This window comes from Erpetoichthys calabaricus, chromosome 2 (assembly GCF_900747795.2).
Source record: "Erpetoichthys calabaricus chromosome 2, fErpCal1.3, whole genome shotgun sequence".
Classification (NCBI taxonomy): Eukaryota; Metazoa; Chordata; class Cladistia; order Polypteriformes; family Polypteridae; genus Erpetoichthys; species Erpetoichthys calabaricus.
Genome location: NC_041395.2, coordinates 23905481 through 23927067, shown reverse-complemented (window position 1 = coordinate 23927067; position 21587 = coordinate 23905481). Strand labels below are relative to the sequence as shown.

The 21587-nt window shown below is 36.5% G+C and overlaps 1 protein-coding gene across 3 annotated transcripts in view; it reads right to left on the bottom strand.

Annotated features, from left to right (window-relative positions):
- mrpl23 (mitochondrial ribosomal protein L23) overlaps positions 1-21587 on the bottom strand; it is an 873401-nt gene that overhangs the window by 59953 nt on the left and 791861 nt on the right. For all 3 annotated transcript variants that reach the window (XM_051923629.1, XM_051923628.1, XM_028793519.2), the window contains exon 3: positions 10097-10179. In XM_051923629.1, coding sequence (XP_051779589.1) covers positions 10097-10179 — 83 coding nt within the window. The remainder of the gene's footprint in view (positions 1-10096; positions 10180-21587) is intronic.

Here is a 21587-nt window from a genome sequence, read left to right as displayed (position 1 = left end):
ATTTTATTACAAAAAATTAAGAAAAAAAAAAGCTTAAGGCTTTCATTTGACATCCTAATAAATACAGAGAAAATATTGTACTGGCCATTTGATCTTTTACACTTATTTGACAAACTATCCTTTTTTATGGCTATTTTTACACTCCGATTTCAAATCAAACCATCACAAAACACTAGGTGAGCAGCTCACTTGTGTGTTGCAGAAGAGGCACACTCACCCATAATAGTAACAGCAAGAGAAGGTGGTAGAGAATGAGAAGGGGAAAATGAAGCAGCAGGTTCTAAGTACTTTTGGTAACAAAATATGTATGTATTCTTATGTGAATGAGACTGGAGCATTACAATGGCGGAGTGGTGGCTCTGAGGCTAGGGATCTGCACTGGCAATCGGAAGGTTGCCGGTTCGAATCCCGTAAATGCCAAAAGGGACTCTGCTCTGTTGGGCCCTTAAGCAAGGCCCTTAACCTGCAATTGCTAAGCGCTTTGAGTAGTGAGAAAAGCGCTATATAAATGCAAAAAATTATTAAAAATTAAATTATTATTAATGGTTCGTGTTGCTTCTTCACAGATGCAGGAGATTAGGCTAAAATCAATTTCTGTAGGAAGTTAACATGCAATTAATTCTCAGAGAGAGGCTGACTCAGAGGACAGTCATCATGTAAGATCATGAATTCTGAATGTGTATTTCTGGAACATACTGTGTTTACATGAACCAGTAATCTAAAAACTTGCAGCTTCAATAAAAATAAAGTGTGTAGTGTCCTGAAACTGTAAATATTTGACAGTAAAAAAAGTCTAGTTTTACATGAAGTACATCTAAGTGAACAAATCACATTTCTTTAAAAAGTTGTGTCATTAAATGAATTAAATTAGCTCAGTATAAATAGAAGTGTGTGAAAAAATAACTGCTTTAATTCAGAAAGACTAGATTTTCTAGCATCAACTGCTGATTTCAGATCCTGCCACAGCATGTATGTTTGGTCTGGGCAAGAATTTTGTGCCATTTCAGCCATTCTGGTATCCTGTTTTTAATCAACACTTTTCTGCATGATACAACCATTTCCTAGGTACTGGATGGATAATTGGGCATTCTCTTTCTGAATTTTCTGATACAGTTGCTTCAATTATGTCTTGAGGCATCCTCACACTATCACAATACCAGATCATTATGTATTGGGTTTGCTTTACATTGGATATAATTAAACCTGTGCTATTCAAAAAGTTTCATGTTTGTATCACTTGTGAGCAGAACATATTCTTAAAATTTTAAAGATTAAATACAAATACACCAAATCTGAAAAAGTTGGGAAGGTATGGACAAAGCAAATAATAAAAAAAATCTTAGTGATTCTTAAATTTACTTTGACATTTTTTTATTATATGACAGTATGAACCCATGGTATTTCAACCTTCATTTCATTTGTTCATATACATCCATTCCTGCATTTCAGGCCTGCAATACATTCCAAAAAAATTTTTGGACAGTAAAGCTTTTACCACTTTGTAATGTTCACATTCCTTCTCACAACACTTAAAAGACATTTTGGCAATGAGGATACCAAGCAATGAAGTGTTTCAGGTGTTAATATCTCCAATTCTTCTGGCAAACACATCTTAATGTGTGCAACAGTATGGGGTTGCAGTGGTTACATTTTTCATTTCAAAATTCTCCACACATTCTCTATTGGGGCCAGTCAAGTACTCATACCCTATTCTTCCACAACCAAGCATTTGTAATGTGTGCAGAATATGGTTTTGCTTTGTCTTGCTGAAAAATGCACGGACATCTCTGGAAAAGATGTTGTCTTGATGGCAGCAAGTGTCTGAAAATCTTAATTTAAAAGCTTAAACTTGAACTGCGTTTTTATTGTTCTTTAATTAATATTGTTTTTATTAGTGTACATGCTGGAGTATGTGAAATTCCCCTTGGGGATTAAAAAAGTATGTATGTATGTATGTATGTATGTATGTATGTATGTATGTATCTATCTATCTATCTATCTATCTATCTATACTTTACTGCATTAACACTGCCATCACATAAGCATAAATTACCTTAGTCAAGTGTACGGACACAACCCCATACCATGACAGACTCTGGCTTTAGGAACTTTTGCTAATAGCAGTCTGCATGGTCCTTTTTGTCACTGGTCTAAAGCACACAGCGTTCACTTCTTTCAAAAAAAAATCTGGAATACTGATTTGTCTGACTACATAAAGTTTCTTTTTTGCATTGTAAAGTGTTAAGTGGCATTTCTGAATGTAACTCCACACTTTGTAGTGCTTGAGAAAAATTTTCCAAAGTACTCCCTTGCCCATGTTGTTACATTAGCTATTGATGACGGATGGTTCTTGATGAAGTGCTTGCCATCTAAGGGATAGGAGATCACAGGTGTTCAGGTTAGACTAGCGCCCTTGCCCTTTGCACAATGAAATTCTGACAGATTCCTTAAATCGTTTAATATTATGCAATGCAGAGGGAGAAATAAGCAAATCCCTTTCAATCTTTCTTTGAGGAACATTGTTTTTAAACACTTCAATAATTTTCTCATGCATTTAGACAAACTGGAGATCCTCTGCCCATCTTTGAACCTCCAAGGCTCAGCCGTTCGTGAATACTGCTTTTGTACCAAATAGTGCTGGGCGGTATACCGGTTCATACTGAAAACCGTTTTTTATTTTTTTATGATATGGATTTTTCTTATACCACAACACCGGTTTAAATTGCCTAAATGACGTTCGGAACGTGGCGCAGCAGGAAACTGTTCAAGTGGGGACCTTTTTCACTGCTACACCGCTAAACACAGATTTGTTGCACTAGGGCTCTTTTTCACTGCTACACTACCAAATACTGTAGGTAGCGGTAGCATAGGTATTGCGCGGTGAAAATGGACAGAGAACATTCCGAAAATGAAGCCGACGATAAAGTTGAACATGATGAACAGAAGAACTTTTGCTGAAAAAAAGGAGTCACATCCGTCGCCTGGAGATACTTTAGTTTTAAAAGGTCAGATGTATAAATACTGTTTCTATACTACTGGATAATACTGCAAGCCAAGTTGTACTTATTTTATTTGTTTTCAATACAGTGTAATGTACCTGGGTACTATGTAATAGTGTGACGACATGTTGACTTTATTCTCGACATTTCTACTTTATTTTCGCCGTTTATGTCAAGATTAAAGTAGAGATGTTGACTTTATTCTCATAATTTGTCATTAAAGTAGAACATCGTAAACTAAACTTCATCGTAAAATGAATATTTAATTTACTAGATTTTCTCAAACCCCATCATAAGTTATATAGCACATTAAATGCTTTGTGTTAAGTGATTCTTAAACTGACTTCTTCTTGCACTAAGAGGAGGCGCCGGCAGCGATCGCCGCACAGAATACATTCACTTCATGATATTCCTGCTCTCTGAACATTTAGAATGCTAAGATAAATACTTAATATAATTTTCATAGTGAAATGCATTAAAGCATGCATTAATCATATGGGGGCACGGTGGCGTGCCTGCCTTGCATTTGCATGTTTTTCTGGTGGGTTTACTCGGCGTGCTTCAGTTTCCTTTCAAAGTCATGTAGGATGTGGGGTTTTGTTGTGCTATATTGACCCTACAAGTGTATGTTTTGCTTGTATTCATCCTGCGATGTGCTGGCGACTCGTTCAGAGATGGGCGCAACTCTGAAAGGATGGCGTAATTAAACATGTATAACGAAGATATTTTTAAAGTTCTGAACACTCCGTGGGCTAAGTTTATAACTAGTTTTAATTTCACAAAGACGTTTATCGTGTGGTGATTGGTTATGTCGTGAAAGAAAAAGGAAGGATAGGAACTGGGGTTTTGGTACGTCAGATAGAGACAGCATGCATGCAATAAAGATAGCCCGCTCAGAAGAACATGCATTGAATTCTGTGTTCGTGTCTCCGACCAGCAGATCACAAACCCAACATTTACACAATATTTAAGTTAAACCTGTGCGATAGCTATTCATACATCCAGTTTTTTGGAGCCTCGTCACACCTGCCATAAAGTTCTCTACACTGAACATATACTTGGGGACCCCTTACTGCGAGGGAGCAGCACTACCGCCTCACTACCGTGCATGTGTAATACCTGCTTTAAATGCATTTCATCATGAAAATGATATCAAGTATTTATCTTAGCATTCTAAATTTTCAGAAAGCAGGAATACTATGAAGTGAATGGATTCTGTATGGTGATCGCTGTCTTCTCTTAGTGCGGAGGAAGTCAGTTTAAGAAGCGTAGTGATTAACCACTGGGTTGGGGAACGTAACACAAAGCATTTAATGTGCTGCATTAATTTATGACGGGGTAAATTAAGTAATTGATTAAACATTGATTTTAGGAAGAAGTTTAGTTTACGACATTCTACTTTAATTATGAAGTAAACTATGAGAATAAAGTGGAAATGTCGACTTTAATCTCGACATAAATGGCAAGAATAAAGTGGAAATGTTGACTTTGTTCTCAACATATAGTTTGTTTTTTTCTTCCCAGTATAGCTTAGCTTGAAGCAAGGTCCATATTAATGCAGTTTGCCTAAATGATGGTTCAGTTGGTAAAGATGTCATAACCAAGTTGCACTTGTTTTATTTTATTTTAATTTGGTGAATACTGTGTAATGCACCTGGGCTTGAAGTCTTGAAGTAATAGTGCAACTATCAGTAATAATACTATTATTTATTTTATTGTTATTATTTATTAGTTTAAATATTATGCAGTTTAATGATGATAAAGTTGTTTAAAAAGTCACTTTAATGTGTCAGTGGACAGAGATTGTTAACATTAACAGAAAATGTAGTTGGTTTACAAAAAATATTTACTATTTATTCCTTTTCTAAGACATATTCGGTGCAATACAATTTTTGACAAGCACTTCTGGATATTTTACTAAGTCTAAATGCCTCTTTGTATGGTTGAAAATATGTTGTCAAAATTATAGTTTGTTTTTGCAAAATTTGTTCAATAAAAAGGTTCTATATTTTGACTGCATCTGTCATGCAATGTGATACCTTCTCCATTAGTGCCACCCCCTTGAAAACTATCACTTTATGGGGCAATGCAAAACTGTATTAATACTTGTGTGCATATCAAAATGTTTTTTTTGTACAATGTACAATACTCTTGACAGTGGAATAGGGTATAATTAGCCAGTAATTGCAGTGGAAAATGTGGTTAACATCCACTCATGCATGGGGAAAAAAATACCGTTGAATACCGTGAAACCGGGATAATTTAGAAAAATACCGTGATATAGAATTTCAATCACCTGCTGACATTAACTGTTTGAAACTACATAATTTTTAAATTATTTTACCTTATTACTGCCCCATCTGAACTTTTTTTTGGAATGTGTTGCAAGCCTGAAATGCACAAATGGATGTACAGTATATTAAATGAAATGAAGTTGAACAGACAAAACATAAAATATCTTGGGTTCATACTCTCTGCAATGAAAAGAAAAAAAGAAGCTGAATTAAATTTAACAATCACTGCATTTTTTTTCCATTTTCCATATCATCCCAACTTTTTCTGATTTGGGGTTGTTTAGTCCCCACTGCAATTATTGTCACCCCTGGTAAAAAGGATTGAGAAACATTACCTTAATGTCACACTGAGAAAATGACAACTCTGACCATTAACTGAAGTAAACGTATTCTGGTAACAAAAGCCCTCATCAAGAAATACTTATTTTAACAAAATCACATGTGTCACAATTATTGGCACCCCTCCATTTAATACTTTGTACAATCTCCCTTTTCCAATTAAACAGCATCGAGTCTTCTCTTACAACATCTTGTAAGGTTGGAGAACCTACAGCTGGGAATCTGAGACCATTCCTCATTATAGAAAATCTCCAGATCATCCCAGGTCCTAGGTCCACTCTTGTGCCCTTTCCTCTTCAGCTGACCCCACAGGTTTCAGTAAGGTTTATGGTTTATTTGTTCACTCAGGTGTCTCTGATCTGATATTATATTCTGGTAGAAGACCTGAAAACATACAGTGGCAAAGCCTTTGCAGTAATAGAGGAAATAAGGGAGGGAGCAAATACATTTTCACAGCACTGTAAAAACATGAAGCTTCACTATAATTCTGATAAATTTTAAGAAACTGTAAAGTAGTTTGACCATTTTTACACTTTGGACCGCACTACTGAAGTCTGTTCACAGTACCATATTGATAATAACTTTTAACACTGAACAGATACTCTTTTGTTCTTGCAAAATTATTATTTTTTTATCAACACTCTGAAGGTAAATATAATTCACATTATCATGCTCCTGTTGGTCTTACAATGTTAAAGATGAAAGAAGAGATGCACTACTTATGGTTTTATCTGACTGACATGGAATCTGCTTTAAGATTCTAAGGTAATATTCTGCAAGATGATAATAATAATACTAAAATTCAACACTTTATGAACCAAATAAAACAGTTATGGGGAGAAATTATGTAACAGTCAAATCGTAAACAGCATTTTTTCACCTGCTTGATCCAAAATATGACCGCAGGACACTAGAGTGAGTCGATCCCAGCAGTATCTAATTCAATGAAGCAATCCTCCCCGAACACTTATCAAGTTAGTGCTGGGTACCTTGTTTATTTCAGTGAAGGTCTCTTAATTTTATACATATTTTTTGAACATGCCTAATTATTTCTATGCTGATGATATCCAGTTGTATTTATTTAAATCAAATGGGTTTGCTACATCACTAATGTTTTATTGCTGCACAAGAACAGATGAATAATTTTTGTTTATATTCAGACTAAACAGATGTTATATTAATGATTAGTATTAGTATGAATAGTAACTCAATACTAATCAAATGTATCAAAATTTAGTAAATATAACTGACACAGATTTAAACCTTAATTCATCACATTTCTAACCTTTCATAAAGTTACTTTCTCTAGCTTAAAAACTATGCAAGATTAAGCTAATTTAAAGAATCTTGAAAATTTTGATTGTTTCAAACAATTGTGACTACTGTTAAACCTTGTAGAAACGCTCTTTAAATATTTTTTTTTTTACCACCCCATTGCTTATTCAAAACACAACAACAAAGGTTATAATTAGAAGTAAGCAGTATGACCTTACAACCTCTACCTTTTAATCACTTCATTGGCTTCAGCATAAATTAATTTTAAAATCCTTCTTTCCACTCATAAAATCATAAGTGGTTTAGCCCTCCCATGCCTTACAGGACTTTTAGTGCCATTACTACATATTACAACCTCAAGATGGAAGCCTATTTAAAATTCAAAGCATAAACAAAACTAGTGTGGGAGGCTGAACGTTTAGTTATAGGTTAATCAAACTCTGTAAAAGCCTATCTCTCGCTATTGGACAAGCCAATTTGATCTCAGCATTTAAATCAAGGCTCCTTGGCATAGCATAGCATACTCATGTTACAGGTGCCGTTCAGGCAGTATACCTGTAAATTAATTTGTTATTCTACTTGTTATTTAACTGTAATAATTGCCTTGATTAGCCATTACTAATTCTAACAAATTCTACTTAAATCCATACTCCTCTTTCCCATCCCTACCAGTGTCCATGGCGGTACTTTGTCTGCCTTAGACTGGCTGAATCATTTCAAATAATAGATCTATTCTAAGATGTACTATTTTCAAAAACTGTCATAGTTTACCGGAACACTTATTCCTGTACAAATGTGGCTGACCTAAAAAACTGGAATCTGAACCAATGCACTGTAGGCATATTTTTACTCTATATAACTGCAATTACGGTATAGTTCAGTGGGCTATTAAGTTGAACTGTACTTAAGAATAAAATGAAACAGTAAAACAAAATTGTAGCATAGTTCTAATGGTAAAAGCTTACAGTGCATCCGGAAAGTATTCACAGCGCATCACTTTTTCCACATTTTATTATGTTACAGCATTATTCCAAAATGGATGAAATTCATTTTTTTCCTCAGAATTCTACACACAACATCCCATAACGACAATGTGAAAAAAGTTTACTTGAGGTTTTTGCAAATTTATTAAAAATAAAAAAACTGAGAAATCACATGTACGTAAGTATTCACAGCCTTTGCTCAATACTTTGTCGATGCACCTTTGGCAGCAATTACAGCCTCAAATCTTTTTGAATATGATGCCACAAGCTTGGCACACCTATCCTTGGCCAGTTTCGCCCATTCCTCTTTCCAGCACCTCTCAAGCTCCATCAGGTTGGATGGAAAGCGTCGGTGCACAGCCATTTTAAGATCTCTCCAGAGATGTTCAATCGGATTCAAGTCTGGGCTCTGGCTGGACCACTCAAGGACATTCACAGAGATGTCCTGAAGCCACTCCTTTCATATCTTGGCTGTGTGCTTAGGGTCGTTGTCCTGCTGGAAGATGAACCATTGCCCCAGTCTGATGTCAAGAGCGCTCTGGAGCAGGTTTTCATCCAGGATGTCTCTGTACATTGCTGCACTCATCTTTCCCTTTATCCTGACTAGTCTCCCAGTCCCTGCCGCTGAAAAACATCCCCACAGCATGATGCTGCCACCACCATGCTTCACTGTAGGGATGGTATTGGCCTAGTGTGGTGATGAGCGGTGCCTGGTTTCCTCCAAACGTGACGCCTGGCATTCACACCAAAGAGTTCAATCTTTGTCTCATCAGACCAGAGAATTTTGTTTCTCATGGTCTGAGAGTCCTTCAGGTGCCTTTTGGCAAACTCCAGGCGGACTGTCATGTGCCTTTTACTAAGGAGTGGCTTCTGTCTGGCCACTCTACCATACAGGCCTGATTGGTGGATTGCTGCAGAGATGGTTGTCCTTCTGGAAGGTTCTCCTCTCTCCACAGAGGACCTCTGGAGCTCTGACAGAGTGACCATCGGGTTCTTGGTCACCTCCCTGACTAAGGCCCTTCTTCCCCGATCCAGCCGATCTAGGAAGAGTCCTGGTGGTTTTGAACTTCTTCCACTTACGGGTGATGGAGGCCACTGTGCTCATTGCGACCTTCAAAGCAGCAGAAATTTTTCTGTAACCTTCCCCAGATTTGAGCCTCGAGACAATCCTGTCTCGGAGGTCTACAGACAATTCCTTTGACTTCATGCTTGGTTTGTGCTCTGACATGAACTGTCAACTGTGGGACCTTCTATAGACAGGTGTGTGCCTTTCCAAATCATGTCCAATCAACTGAATTTACCACAGGTGGACTCCAATGAAGCTGCAGAAACATCTCAAGGATGATCAGGGGAAACAGGATACACCTGAGCTCAATTTTGAGCTTCATGGCAAAGGCTGTGAATACTTCTGTACATGTGCTTTATCAATTTTTTTATTTTTAATAAATTTGCAAAAATCTCAAGTAAACTTTTTTCACATTGTCATTATGGGGTGTTGTGTGTAGAATTCTGAGGATAAAAATGAATTTAATCCATTTTGGAATAAGGCTGTAACATAACAAAATGTGGAAAAAGTGATGCGCTGTAAATACTTTCCGGATGCACTGTATGACACGGGCTAAAATTCTAGTACTAAAACACATTTTCTGAATACTTTGTCATCCAAATGAAAATCAACAGTTGAGAGCCAGTCATCAATGAAATCCTAAATGTTAAGAAAAACTGATAAGAAACAAACCTAAATGCTTGCAACAATTAAGTTCCTACACTATTTACTGTGATTTAAAGGAAGGACAACCTCTACTTTAGAAGACACACTGTATGTTCATGGAAGTACCTCTTGCCTTTCGTCTTTTGTGTTCCTGATTGAATTTATAGTACTAGGGTGTTGTACCGTGTTAGCCATTATGAATGTAGAGAAAAGCCAAGCAAAATGACACATTTTATTGGCTAACTAAAAAGATTACAATATGCAAGCTTTCAAGGCAACTCAGACCCCTTCTTCAGGCAAGATGTAATGTTTGAATTTAGAAATTTAGAAGAATTAGTAATGGCCAGAAGGTTATCTGAAATGGTAAGTTTAAGAAAAGCAGGATCAGCACTACTAATAGAGAACTATTGTTAATAAGACCACAATATGTACATATTGCTTTGTTTTTTTTTTTGTTTTTTTTATATAAACTAAAGTAACTAAAATATTACTTACCATACTGGATTCTAGTTCTCACTGGTCCCACGGGAACATTGTATATCTTCTCAAGGTAGTTCTTCACATCACATTTTGTCATTCTATTAGAAATATAAGAACACACAAAAAACACAAAAATCATTATTCCTATGCTGCTAAAACTGCATGAATTACTGATTGCATAATAACTTACAATCTCAAATATTGCAGAAATGGAAGTAATAAAAATAATAATATTTACATATAAGTGTAAAACGTAATTGATCATTTATTAATTTTCCTTGTGGTGAGGTTTGGTTGGTGCAGAGTCCAATTCCTAAAATTTTTAAACATGCATTTACTTTAAAATGGGTGGTCATTTGATAAAGCACACATGAAACACAGGAACACTCAACACGTGCAGACTATGAAATGAATTCAATTCAATAGGAATGGGACCAAATCCATATATTAGCCATTCTACTATAAAGGATTTTCAGACTGTAGGGTAAAAGATGACTCAAAGGGGCCAAAGGTATACTCATCAATTTTAAGAAAATCTCAGCAGAAAATAACAACATTCAATGTACCAAATTCTGTATTTCTATGAATTGGGCAGTTGGATGGAGGCCATGGACAATTTGCGTACTCATGCCCCCAGTCATTCTTTGTAAAGTGAAATAAATTTATTTTAATGTTCCTTTATTACTGCAGGCTTTATTTACCAAATTGGAAAATGTGCTATTCTATGCTCAATAAGTTAACATTGATTCATATGTGGAAGGCTATCAAGAAACCAAAGTTTTGTGCAAATCACAAACTACTGTCGTAAAAGAAAGAAAAAAGAAAACTGGATGTCTCCAAGGCATAAAGAGATGTGGAAGACCCAGATGCTCTACTGCACAAGGGATCAATTACTTCAGAAACCAACAGGCACATACACAGATCCAGAGTGGGCAGCTTCATTGAACAACACAGGTCAAACGTCTGATGCTGGCCTTTCAGGCAGAGTTTCAAAGAAAAAGACACTTTTGACAATCAAGGAAGGAAGGTTAACAAGTACAAAAAAAAAAAATACAGAGATTGGACATTAGATATTTAGAAAAACAGCCCTATGTATGGACAGATCTAAGTTTGAAGTGTTTGGATCAAAGAGAAGAACACTTAACAGATGAAGATTAGTAAATGAAGGGATACTGGAAGAGAGTGTAACACAATCTGTCAAGCACAAAGGAGGAAATGAATTGGTAGGGGGATGCATTGTGTGTTTATCTTCACTGACCCTGATTTACTTTGCATTTTGTAAGCCTTGTGTCTGACATCTGCCTAACTGTTTTTGTCAGCTGGCTTACTAAACCTGTTTGCTTCACATACTGTATTTTACCAAGGCCTTCACTGCCAGCAATGTTTCTGCTATTTCTGGGATAATATCTGAAAGCTCCTTAACATCTAGTGCATGCTTGAGAACGACGTTCTGATCCTGGCAGTCCAGGCGATGAAAGGGCATGAGTGCAGAAATGATGTTTTGTCCTCAATCAGTTACCCAGATGACTTTGATCATAACAACAGCATCAAATCTGAGCTAATGTATGAGCTGTTGACGCAACCCTATCTGTATGTTGTCAACTGTTTTTGCTTCTTTGAGGGGGGATATTGCAGTTCAGGAATCCATTCCCGGACGGGTTTATCCATTCCCGGGAATTCGGGAATCCCGGCATCTCACATGTGAACGGTTTTAGAAGGACCGACACTTATTTTTAATAAAACTACTGCAAAATGTTGACACAAATAAAAGATTAACCTTATCTACAAGCAGTTCATGCTGTCATATAAGTACATGCATCTTTAGTTGTGGTAATAAGAGCATAGAAAGCACAACATCCTCACAGGTGGCGCAGTGGTAGTGCTGCTGCTTTGCATTAAGAAGACTGTGGAAAATTGTGGGTTCACTTCCCGGTTCCTCCCTGTGTGGATGGCGCTCTGAGTACTGAGAAAAGCGCTATATAAATGTAATGAATTATTATTATTTTTATTATTAACGTGTCCAGTGTGTGGTCGTCCATGCTAGAGAGCACCTTCATGCAGAGTACGCCAGCCGCTAAGAAAGCACGCTCTGCCTCAACTGAAGTAGGCGGCACAATCATCAGATACTGATACACTTGTTTTAAACAACGCCCGTGCTTACCGTTGCTATGAAACATTTCAGCTTTTACTGATGCATCCAGTTTCTTGTCATCATTCTGTGATGGCAAGTTTCTTAGCACAGATAATGCAGATGCCACAGACTGACGCATTGCAATTTCAAGTTGCTGTTCAAAGCTGTTGTCTGATAAAGTGCAAGCTGCAGCAATGGCGCCACCTTAATTATTTTCAACTATAACTCTGTTATTTCTTGATCGATTTTTACACACTATATATGCGAGCTTGGCCGTTCCCGTTTTCCTGAGAATTACAGTAGTTCCATTCCCGGGAATGCGGGAATGAAAAATGTCTGGGAATTGGAGCCCGAGAATGGATTCCCCAATTGCAGTGGTAAGCACCCTGCTTTTAAGCTTGTACTCTGGTGTGGCATAGTGGCAGGCAATTATCAGGTAAGTGACCTTATGGTAATTGTCAATTCATATGCCTGTGGTCATTCTGAAATTAATATCAGACACAATCTCTGATGTTTCTCAGACAACATCTTGTCTTTCCATTGTAGCCTTATGAGAAATCGTAGCAGAATCCAGTAACACACCTTTGACTGGAATTCGACCACGGCTAGCTCCCAAGTTTAAAAGTTCCTATACTAAATCAAGAAAACCTTTTCCTGCTACCATGGCAAAAGGTCTAATATTGCGACAGAAAAAGTAAACTCAATTATCAGGAATATTTGCTTTCATAGGAGCTGTTACTGACTTAACAGGTGCAAAGAAGTACTGTGATATGGATGTTTGCCTCTGACTGCTAGCACACACTGTCAAAATCAAGCGGCTGCACCCATGGTACACATGTTGCTGAAGACATGCCATATCTTTTACTATCATACTGCAGAACACACTTTACACCATACATAACTAGAGAGTTTTTTCACCTTTGTTACAACAACTGTTTTGGCATTTTGTGTTATTCTCTGTTTGGACATTTACACTGTATTTCATCCATTGCTAAGATGCATCATACTTGGTTATCACTCGGGTTAAACACACCCACGAAAACGAATGTTGGTAAGGATGATGGTGGTGTTAGTGTTAGAGGTGGTATGCGAAATTATACACATATGGGGCAGGGAAAAAAAAAAAGCTTGAATAAAATTAAAACTCACAATCCGCTCGAGCCCAATGTTTAATATTAAAAATGGGCCCCAACCTGACCAATCAGAACAGCCTGCTGGCTAAACAAGTACTTTGGATAACTAATGGATAAAAGTTATTGTTACCTTTGTTATTAAATCAAAAACAAAACAGAACACAAATAAATTATTTCCTAAATTCCAACTGTTCAATTATTCTGGCTTTGTTCAAACTCACTTCTAAAGTAAAACTGGAATAATTGAATGTATGGGATCATCCTAACAGAATCAGAAAACAATGTTTATTTCTATAGCACATTTTCATACAAAGGATGCATCTCAAAGTGCTTTACAACTTGTCAAAGTAGAAGTTACCGTATATGAAAAAGATAAATTAATTGGGGTAAGAATAATAATAAAAAATTGTATGGAAGAGATAAATAAATAATGCATACTTGCATAAAAAAAGATATATAATTAAGTGAAATAAGTCCATAAAATAGGTTTTTAAGCGGCAGTCCAACGATTAGGTCAGATATCCAGGGTTGACAGAAAAACATGTATGTTGCTTATTAAGTTAATGATATCAGATGTTTCTATAACAGATTTTATGTTTCTGACAAATAATATGTTTGTACAAATGCCATATATAGCATTTATATATATATATATTATATATTGTATATATTTATATATAGGCCAAGAGCAGGGGGGCAGGCCTTCCTTATTCACTCGCCAGCCTCTGTTCGAGTTAGTCTACGTCTCGCCACATGTTGGTGTGCACCTTGCCTCCGCTTAGCTAGCGATTCCTGTTTGTTCAACAGACATTATCATCTACAGAATGTTAAGGAGTACCATTTTTACGTTTTTGAGAGAGAGATCAGAGTTCCATGTGTTTTAGAGGGTAGCTGCCGATTGCCAGAGATATCACGGACATGTGCTTTTCTCAACACGTGGGGAACGCTTTGAGGTCGGAGTTGAACACGATCAGCTATAGTGCCATAGTTCTATTGATTTTTAAAGTTTGTCCTGTTTCATTAAGTCAGTATATGTGTGTGTGTGTATATGAATGTATGTTCCAGCATCACTTCTGAACGGCTGGATCGATTTTCATGACACTTGGTACACTTTTGTCACAGACAGACAGACAGACAGTCACTCACTTTATTAATCCCAAGGGGAAATTCACACATTGGTCGACTTAAAATACTGTAGGGTGAAATCAAACCTAACCCACTTCCTTCTGGGTAGGGTGGGGGGTGATCTTGCGGTCTTGTATGCATGTTTTTATCCAGTTGACACTCGGAATGACCACCAGAGAGCGAAACAGAGGTGACTGGCAACATTCTTTATGTTTGAGCACCACCGCACCCCTGTTGTTTTTGAAATTAAATAGAGTTGGCTGGTTCTGAGCATCAACTGGATGATAACATACATACATATAAGACCGCAAAGACAAATATATTAGTGAGTCTTCATTGTTTGTTCATTTATTTTTATTTTTAAAATGATGGTTTTTTTTTTTATTATATTTTTCTCAAAAAAAAAAAAAAAAAAAAAAAAAAAGTTTATCCTCCCAGGCAACACTGGGTATTTCAGCTAGTAAATTAATAAATGAATTTTACTTTAACAAAAAATGTTACATTGCTTGATTTTTACTAGCAGAGACCATACAAGAGGTAACTTTTGTCAAACCACCACTTCTAGCAAAAGCTACGCAACACATTATCTAAACAAATTATGCATTATAGTCCATCAAAACATTTCAAAGTATGTTGAAGACATACTTGCACCTAAAAACATAAACCTTACATATAATAAAAAAAACAAAACAAAAAAAAAAAACTGGTGCATAAACATAGGTCCTGTTGTTGGAAAAGCCCTAGAAGCTTTAGGGCCATGCCAAAGAGAGTTTTCAGTAAGAGCATAACAGAGCTCTTCTACATAATTAAGCAGAGAGCAAAAAACTATGGGCTAATTACATCACATACACAACCATGATATTTTTCCTGGCCTAGAAGAACATAGCTGACTATTGTTTAATCTTCACATAGCATTTTGTTTCCAGATTGATTTCTCTTTTGTAGTTCTTCATTGTGATTTACCTTTGTTGTACGTTTTATCTACTTTTTCCTTTTCATATTGTGGACATACATTTTCAAGCTCACACATCATTTGTAAAAGCAAGAACAAAATTTATTTTCCTTGACTTTCACCTGCTCCAATTTATAATAAACACCATGGTTACAGTATTATCTTGAGGTTATTTGGCATAGATTTGGAAAAGACTGATTGAGTTGCTCTCAAAGGAGAAACAGGAGGGGAAAAAAATATATTTTCTTAAGTTAATATTCATGTCAAACTTAATACAAGACAAACCACTCCTCAGTAAAGTGTACAACAAAACAGCCAAAATAGTCATCTGTTATGCCTTTCTGATCTGCCACAACAGCATAGCAAAACCTTCAATTAAACGAATTATTCAATTCTAAAAGGAGATCTATTCCACTCCTTCCATGAGTAATATTAATCTGAAAAAGATGTTTGGGGGAAAAAAGATACAATTTAACAAAAATTATACAGTATCTGAAATGTAAGTATTTGTTTAACAGTTTAATTTTCCATCTTCTTCCTGATCCAAAAAACCTAGCCGCAGTACTTCTAGGAAAACATCTGGGTTGAAACTGTAAAGAAACACCATATTAACGGTCTTTGTTCTCTTAAGAAAACATCTTAGAAAGCATAAATTTAGCCTGGAAATCATGAGCAACAGAAAAAAAGCATTTTTTTATTAAAAAAAAAAGAAAACACATACACACACCACAAACGGTAATAAAACTAAAGGCCAAAGACAGTGTAAAAATTAAGTTTGTTACATTAACTTTACACCATTAAAGACTGACTGTCAAGATATAATGTTAAAAAAATAAAGGTAAACTGCTTTTTGTCTTCCCTTATATAAAGAAAAGGAATATCCTGGAAAAATACTGTGATAGACTCAAAATTCTAAATTTCTAAGAGAATTGCACATTTTAGACCATCACTGAAAAAAGTTTGAAGTAATCTGTATTGGAGAATACAAGCATATGTCAAGAGTCTATGAACATGCAAAACTCAAAAACAGATGACACATTCTGACTGAAAATTGCAGTTATTAATACAATATAATGCATGAGAACTTCTGATTTTGAGCAAAGTCCCTGTCGCTGATATTGCCCTACATGAACAATTTTGCTTGGGAAGTGGAGAATAAACATTTTTTCAACAAGATATGTCTCCATAAAATTATCATTGGTCTGCAATATTTTACTGACTAAATCACACTTTTATAAAAACCATGTACTGGACAGATCAGCATATGTGCATAAGTAGCAGTCAGAAACTCCTAAATGTTTAAGGAAAAGGGTCACCAACTATGCTGATAGCAGGTCCATACCAAGAGGTGTGGTTTCCAGGGTGAAACATTTAACATATCTGCAGGGTGATATCTTAAATAACAATGGACAAGACTTGCTGCCTCTAATTTTGGCTACAAAATAAAACACCAGTACCATACACAATAAGAAAAAAAAAATTATGTCTCTACGCGCATCTTCGTTAACACCTAAACAAGTTTTGATGCCTCCTGGTAGTACTAAAGTCAGTAGACGGGATTAAAACAGGTGAATATTCTGAATATCTGTTTGGAACAAGGTTTCCTTTCTGCAACTCGAAGTACAAAGACCCTTTCATCCACTGAAATAAATGTATCAACTATATAACATACCCAAGCGAGGGGATTGTGACTATCCTAATACCTGCCTAGGTAAACTCCCATGAAGAGTAAGAGAAAGGGCACCACTGATCAAGAAGTTTAGGTCCCTTAAGAGTGTGGTGCTTAGAGGCAAGTCGGACTATGCTAAGCTGTTATTTGCTGGTACAGTGCATCTGTAAAGCATTCCCAGCGCATCACTTTTTCCACATTATGTTATGTTACAGCCTTATTCCAAAATGGATTAAATAATTTTTTTTCCTCAGAATTCTACACAAAACACCCCATAATGACAACGTGAAAAAAGTTTACTTGAGATTTTTGCAAATTTATTAAAAATAAAAAAACTGACAAAGTACATGTACATAAGTATTTACAGCCTTTGCCATGAAGCTCAAAATTGAGCTCAGGTGTATCCTGTTTCCCCTGATCATCCTTGAGATGTTTCTGCAGCTTAATTGGAGTCCACCTGTGGAAAATTCAGTTGATTGGACATGATTTGGAGAGGCACACACCTGTCTATATAAGGTCCCACAGTTGACAGTTCATGTCAGAGCACAAACCAAGCATGAAGTCAAAGCAATTGTTTGTAGACCTCCGAGACAGGATTGTCTCGAGGCACAAATCTGGGGAAGGTTACAGAAAAATTTCTGCTGCTTTGAAGGTCCCAATGAGCACAGTGGCCTCCATCATCCGTAAGTGGAAGAAGTTCGAAACCACCAGGACTCTTCCTAGAGCTGGCCAGCCATCTAAACTGAGCAATCGGGGAAGAAGGGCCTTAGTCAGGGAGGTGACCAAGAACCAGATGGTCACTCTGTCAGAGCTCCTCTGTGGAGAGAGGAGAACCTTCCAGAAGGACAACCATCTCTGCAGCAATCCACCAATCAGGCCTGTATGGTAGAGTGGCCAGACGGAAGCCACTCCTTAGTAAAAGGCACATGGCAGCCCGCCTGGAGTTTGCCAAAAGGCACCTGAAGGACTCTCAGACCATGAGAAACAAAATTCTCTGGTCTGATGAGACAAAGATAGAACTCTTTGGTGTGAATGCCAGGCGTCACGTTTGGAGGAAAAAGGGCACCGCACATCACCAGGCCAATACCATCCCTACAGTGAAGCATGGTGGTGGCAGCATCATGCTGTTTGGATGTTTTTCAGCGGCAGGGACTGGGAGACTAGTCAGGATAAAGGGAAAGATGACTGTAGCAATGTACAGAGACATCCTGGATGAAAACCTGCTCCAGAGCGCTCTTGACCTCAGACTGGGGCGACGGTTCCTCTTTCAGCAGGACAACGACCCTAAGCACACAGCCAAGATATCAAAGGAGTGGCTTCAGGACAACTCTGTGAATGTCCTTGAGTTGCCCAGCCAGAGCCCAGACTTGAATCCGATTGAACATCTCTGGAGAGATCTTGAAATGGCTGTGCACCGACGCTTCCCATCCAACCTGATGGAGCTCGAGAGGTGCTGCAAAGAGGAATGGGCGAAACTGGCCAAGGATAGGTGTGCCAAGCTTGTGGCATCATATTCAACAAGACTTGAGGCTGTAATTGCTGCCAAAGGTGCATCCACAAAGTATTGAGCAAAGGCTGTGAATACTTATGTACATGTGATTTCTCAGTTTTTTTATTTTGAATAAATTTGCAAAAACCTCAAGTAAATTTTTTTCACGTTGTCATTATGGGGTATTGTGTGCAGAATTCTGAGGAAAAAAATGAATTTCATCAATTTTGGAATAAGGCTGTAACATAACAAAATGTGGAAAAAGTGATGCGCTGTGAATACTTTCCGGATGCACTGTATTTGTTAACCAGCTTCATGAATTCAGGATCCTCCCTCACCAGAGAGGTAATGCTTCATGTCCAGAGAACCAGTTTCCATTGTAAAGGTCTACTATGCCTGGGTTCTTCCAAGGCTTACCCGCCACGTGATTTAGATGTATGGTTGTCTGGAATATATAATGTACTTCTTCTTTTGTAGCTTTCTCTTTATTAGCGGACAAAATTCCTCAGGTACTGCTCAATATATCTCTTCTTCTGAATCTTTCTGCCAAGTTGATCATTTTTTTTGTTGTGGTAAGGTGTTTATTAACAATACATGAATGTTAAACCTAAAAAGCTACAATTTTAAACACAGTAACTCAGTAGACAAATCATTAACACAACACTCTAATTTCAGAAACTTGTAATATTAACACTGTGGCTTTAAATAATAGTGTTAATTATATGCAAGAATTGTATTCAACCTGGAACTGGTGAATAAAAAAAAATTGTAAAAGTATGTTAGTTTCACATCTGTACAACATGTAAATATCTGTTCGACAAAGCAATAAAGTTTCACAACTAATAAAAAAAATAATTTCTAAAAAGGGCTTTCCTAACCAACATTATTCTTAAGAGGTTCAGTTTTTAATTTAGTAATATAGATGTGTAATTTGGCAACTCTGACAATATGTTTCTCGTCACTTTTTAAATAAACATCTTTCTGGACTATAGGTTATTCACTAGTGTCCATTTATGGTACTATTAGTGGCTGACAGAAGAGAAAAAACTAAAGCAGAAAGAAAAAAGTACATTCCATTATGGAAACCTGAGACAAAAATTTCAGAAGGAATTTGAATGCCACCTGCTGGACAACAGAAGCAATACACTTAGAAATTACAGGTACAGTACTTTAAAAAAAACTCACAGACAATTCAATGAACATATTTTGGATGCTATGTTTCTTAATTGCAACTGGTAAATCAAAACGTTCTTATCGTCACAAAAATACTGTATGTTACTATATGAAAGTAATAAGTATAATGGTTTTATTTATGAAGAATGCCAAATTTTAATAATAAGCCAGTAACTATTTAAAATGTAATTTAAAATGTAGAGTTATGCTTTACAAAATAGAACAATAGTCAGTTAAACATTCAAATCAAGAACTAGTGTTGAATAACACAACAAAACAGTCATAGAACTTTTTAGCACATTTTTGACACATCACTGAACAGTATAATATAAATCATGGTTTCCTATTCAGATTAAATTTGACAAACAATTTATAAAGCCTGCCCTCCTAGGCAAATATGTCTGTACTGTGGCATTTTTTCAGTCTCTTTAAGCCTGTTTAGTGAAACTTGCATTCTGAATAAAAGATTAATGAAGTTAACAGTTTTGTTAGCATTTTCATTCTGCCACCATGGGAGCACCAACAGAGACTCAGAATAAACACAGAAAATCAAAAAAATGTTCATTCACAACATAGCTAAATATTAGTAAACAACTGGTCATATTTTAGTCAAAACAATATTTCAGTTGTTATAAACAATTTCAGACACACTTCAATACAGCAATGCACCAATAACATTATATACCCATTCTGTGATTAATGTCTATGTTACCAATGATAAAAATAAATAACTAAAAACTATTTATCTCTTACCAATGCCATCAAGGATACTGCAGAATTATAGTGTAATATCATTTGCAAATTATTATGTGGCTGCTCCAGGAAAACTATAGGAGTGGTAGAAAAATCAAAAAGAACAACAAGAAACCCCACTTTAAGTCTGAAAATGACATATCCTTGGCTCTTTTACTAAAAATCAGTATGTGAAAATAACCACAGACAGTAGTGAATTAATTGAATGCTGAAAAGAGATGACAACGCTTCAGTATTACTGCAGTGTTCCACACAAACCAAGCTGCTTTTAGAAAAGACTGACTCATAGCACGTTTGTTGGTGAAAGACATACCGAACAGCTAAAAGGGTTTTACAGATGAACTTCCACTTGGTTAAATAACGAAAAATGTAAAACAAGAAACATACAGAATGCTGAAATTTCTTGGTTTGAGGAAGAAAAAGCAACATGAAAAAAACACATTAAATAATATTCCAGAGAGTTTGTACCACCACAGGATTGCTTATCACCATAACCGATCCATCCATCCATAAAGGATGCCATTTATAATGCCCTTCATACTATCTTGGCACACCACCAAAACAAAAAACTGAAATGCCAGAGTACTGCATATAGACTAGGACACAGATGGGAACAAACTATTCAGCTTAATAGGCTCATCAATCTTACTCTCCTAGATTCTCCACAATAACACTGAGTCAATATGGTGTCTTCCTAAAGTCGTACTTACAACCACACTACCTGGACATTTATCCTAAGTATCTATAGCTCTTTGGAGAGAAACTTGTAAAATATCTTAATAATTTACCCTAAACAAATTTCCAACCATTCTCCTGTGGTCCTGATGAACACTTTATTGTAAAATAACACTGGGGATCCACTTCACTAATTCCCTTCATAATTTTAAAGAGTTCAATCATGTCGCCTTTTTATCTCTATTTGACTAACACTAGAATTACCAAAGCCTACAAAAAAACTCGTAAATCCAACCCACCTTAAATCCCTTCTCACCTCTCCGTCAGCACCTTTTGTCTTGTTAATGTGCTGATCAAGACAGGCAGCAAGCAGCCTACTATTCCATCCCCCCATCGCCACAGAACT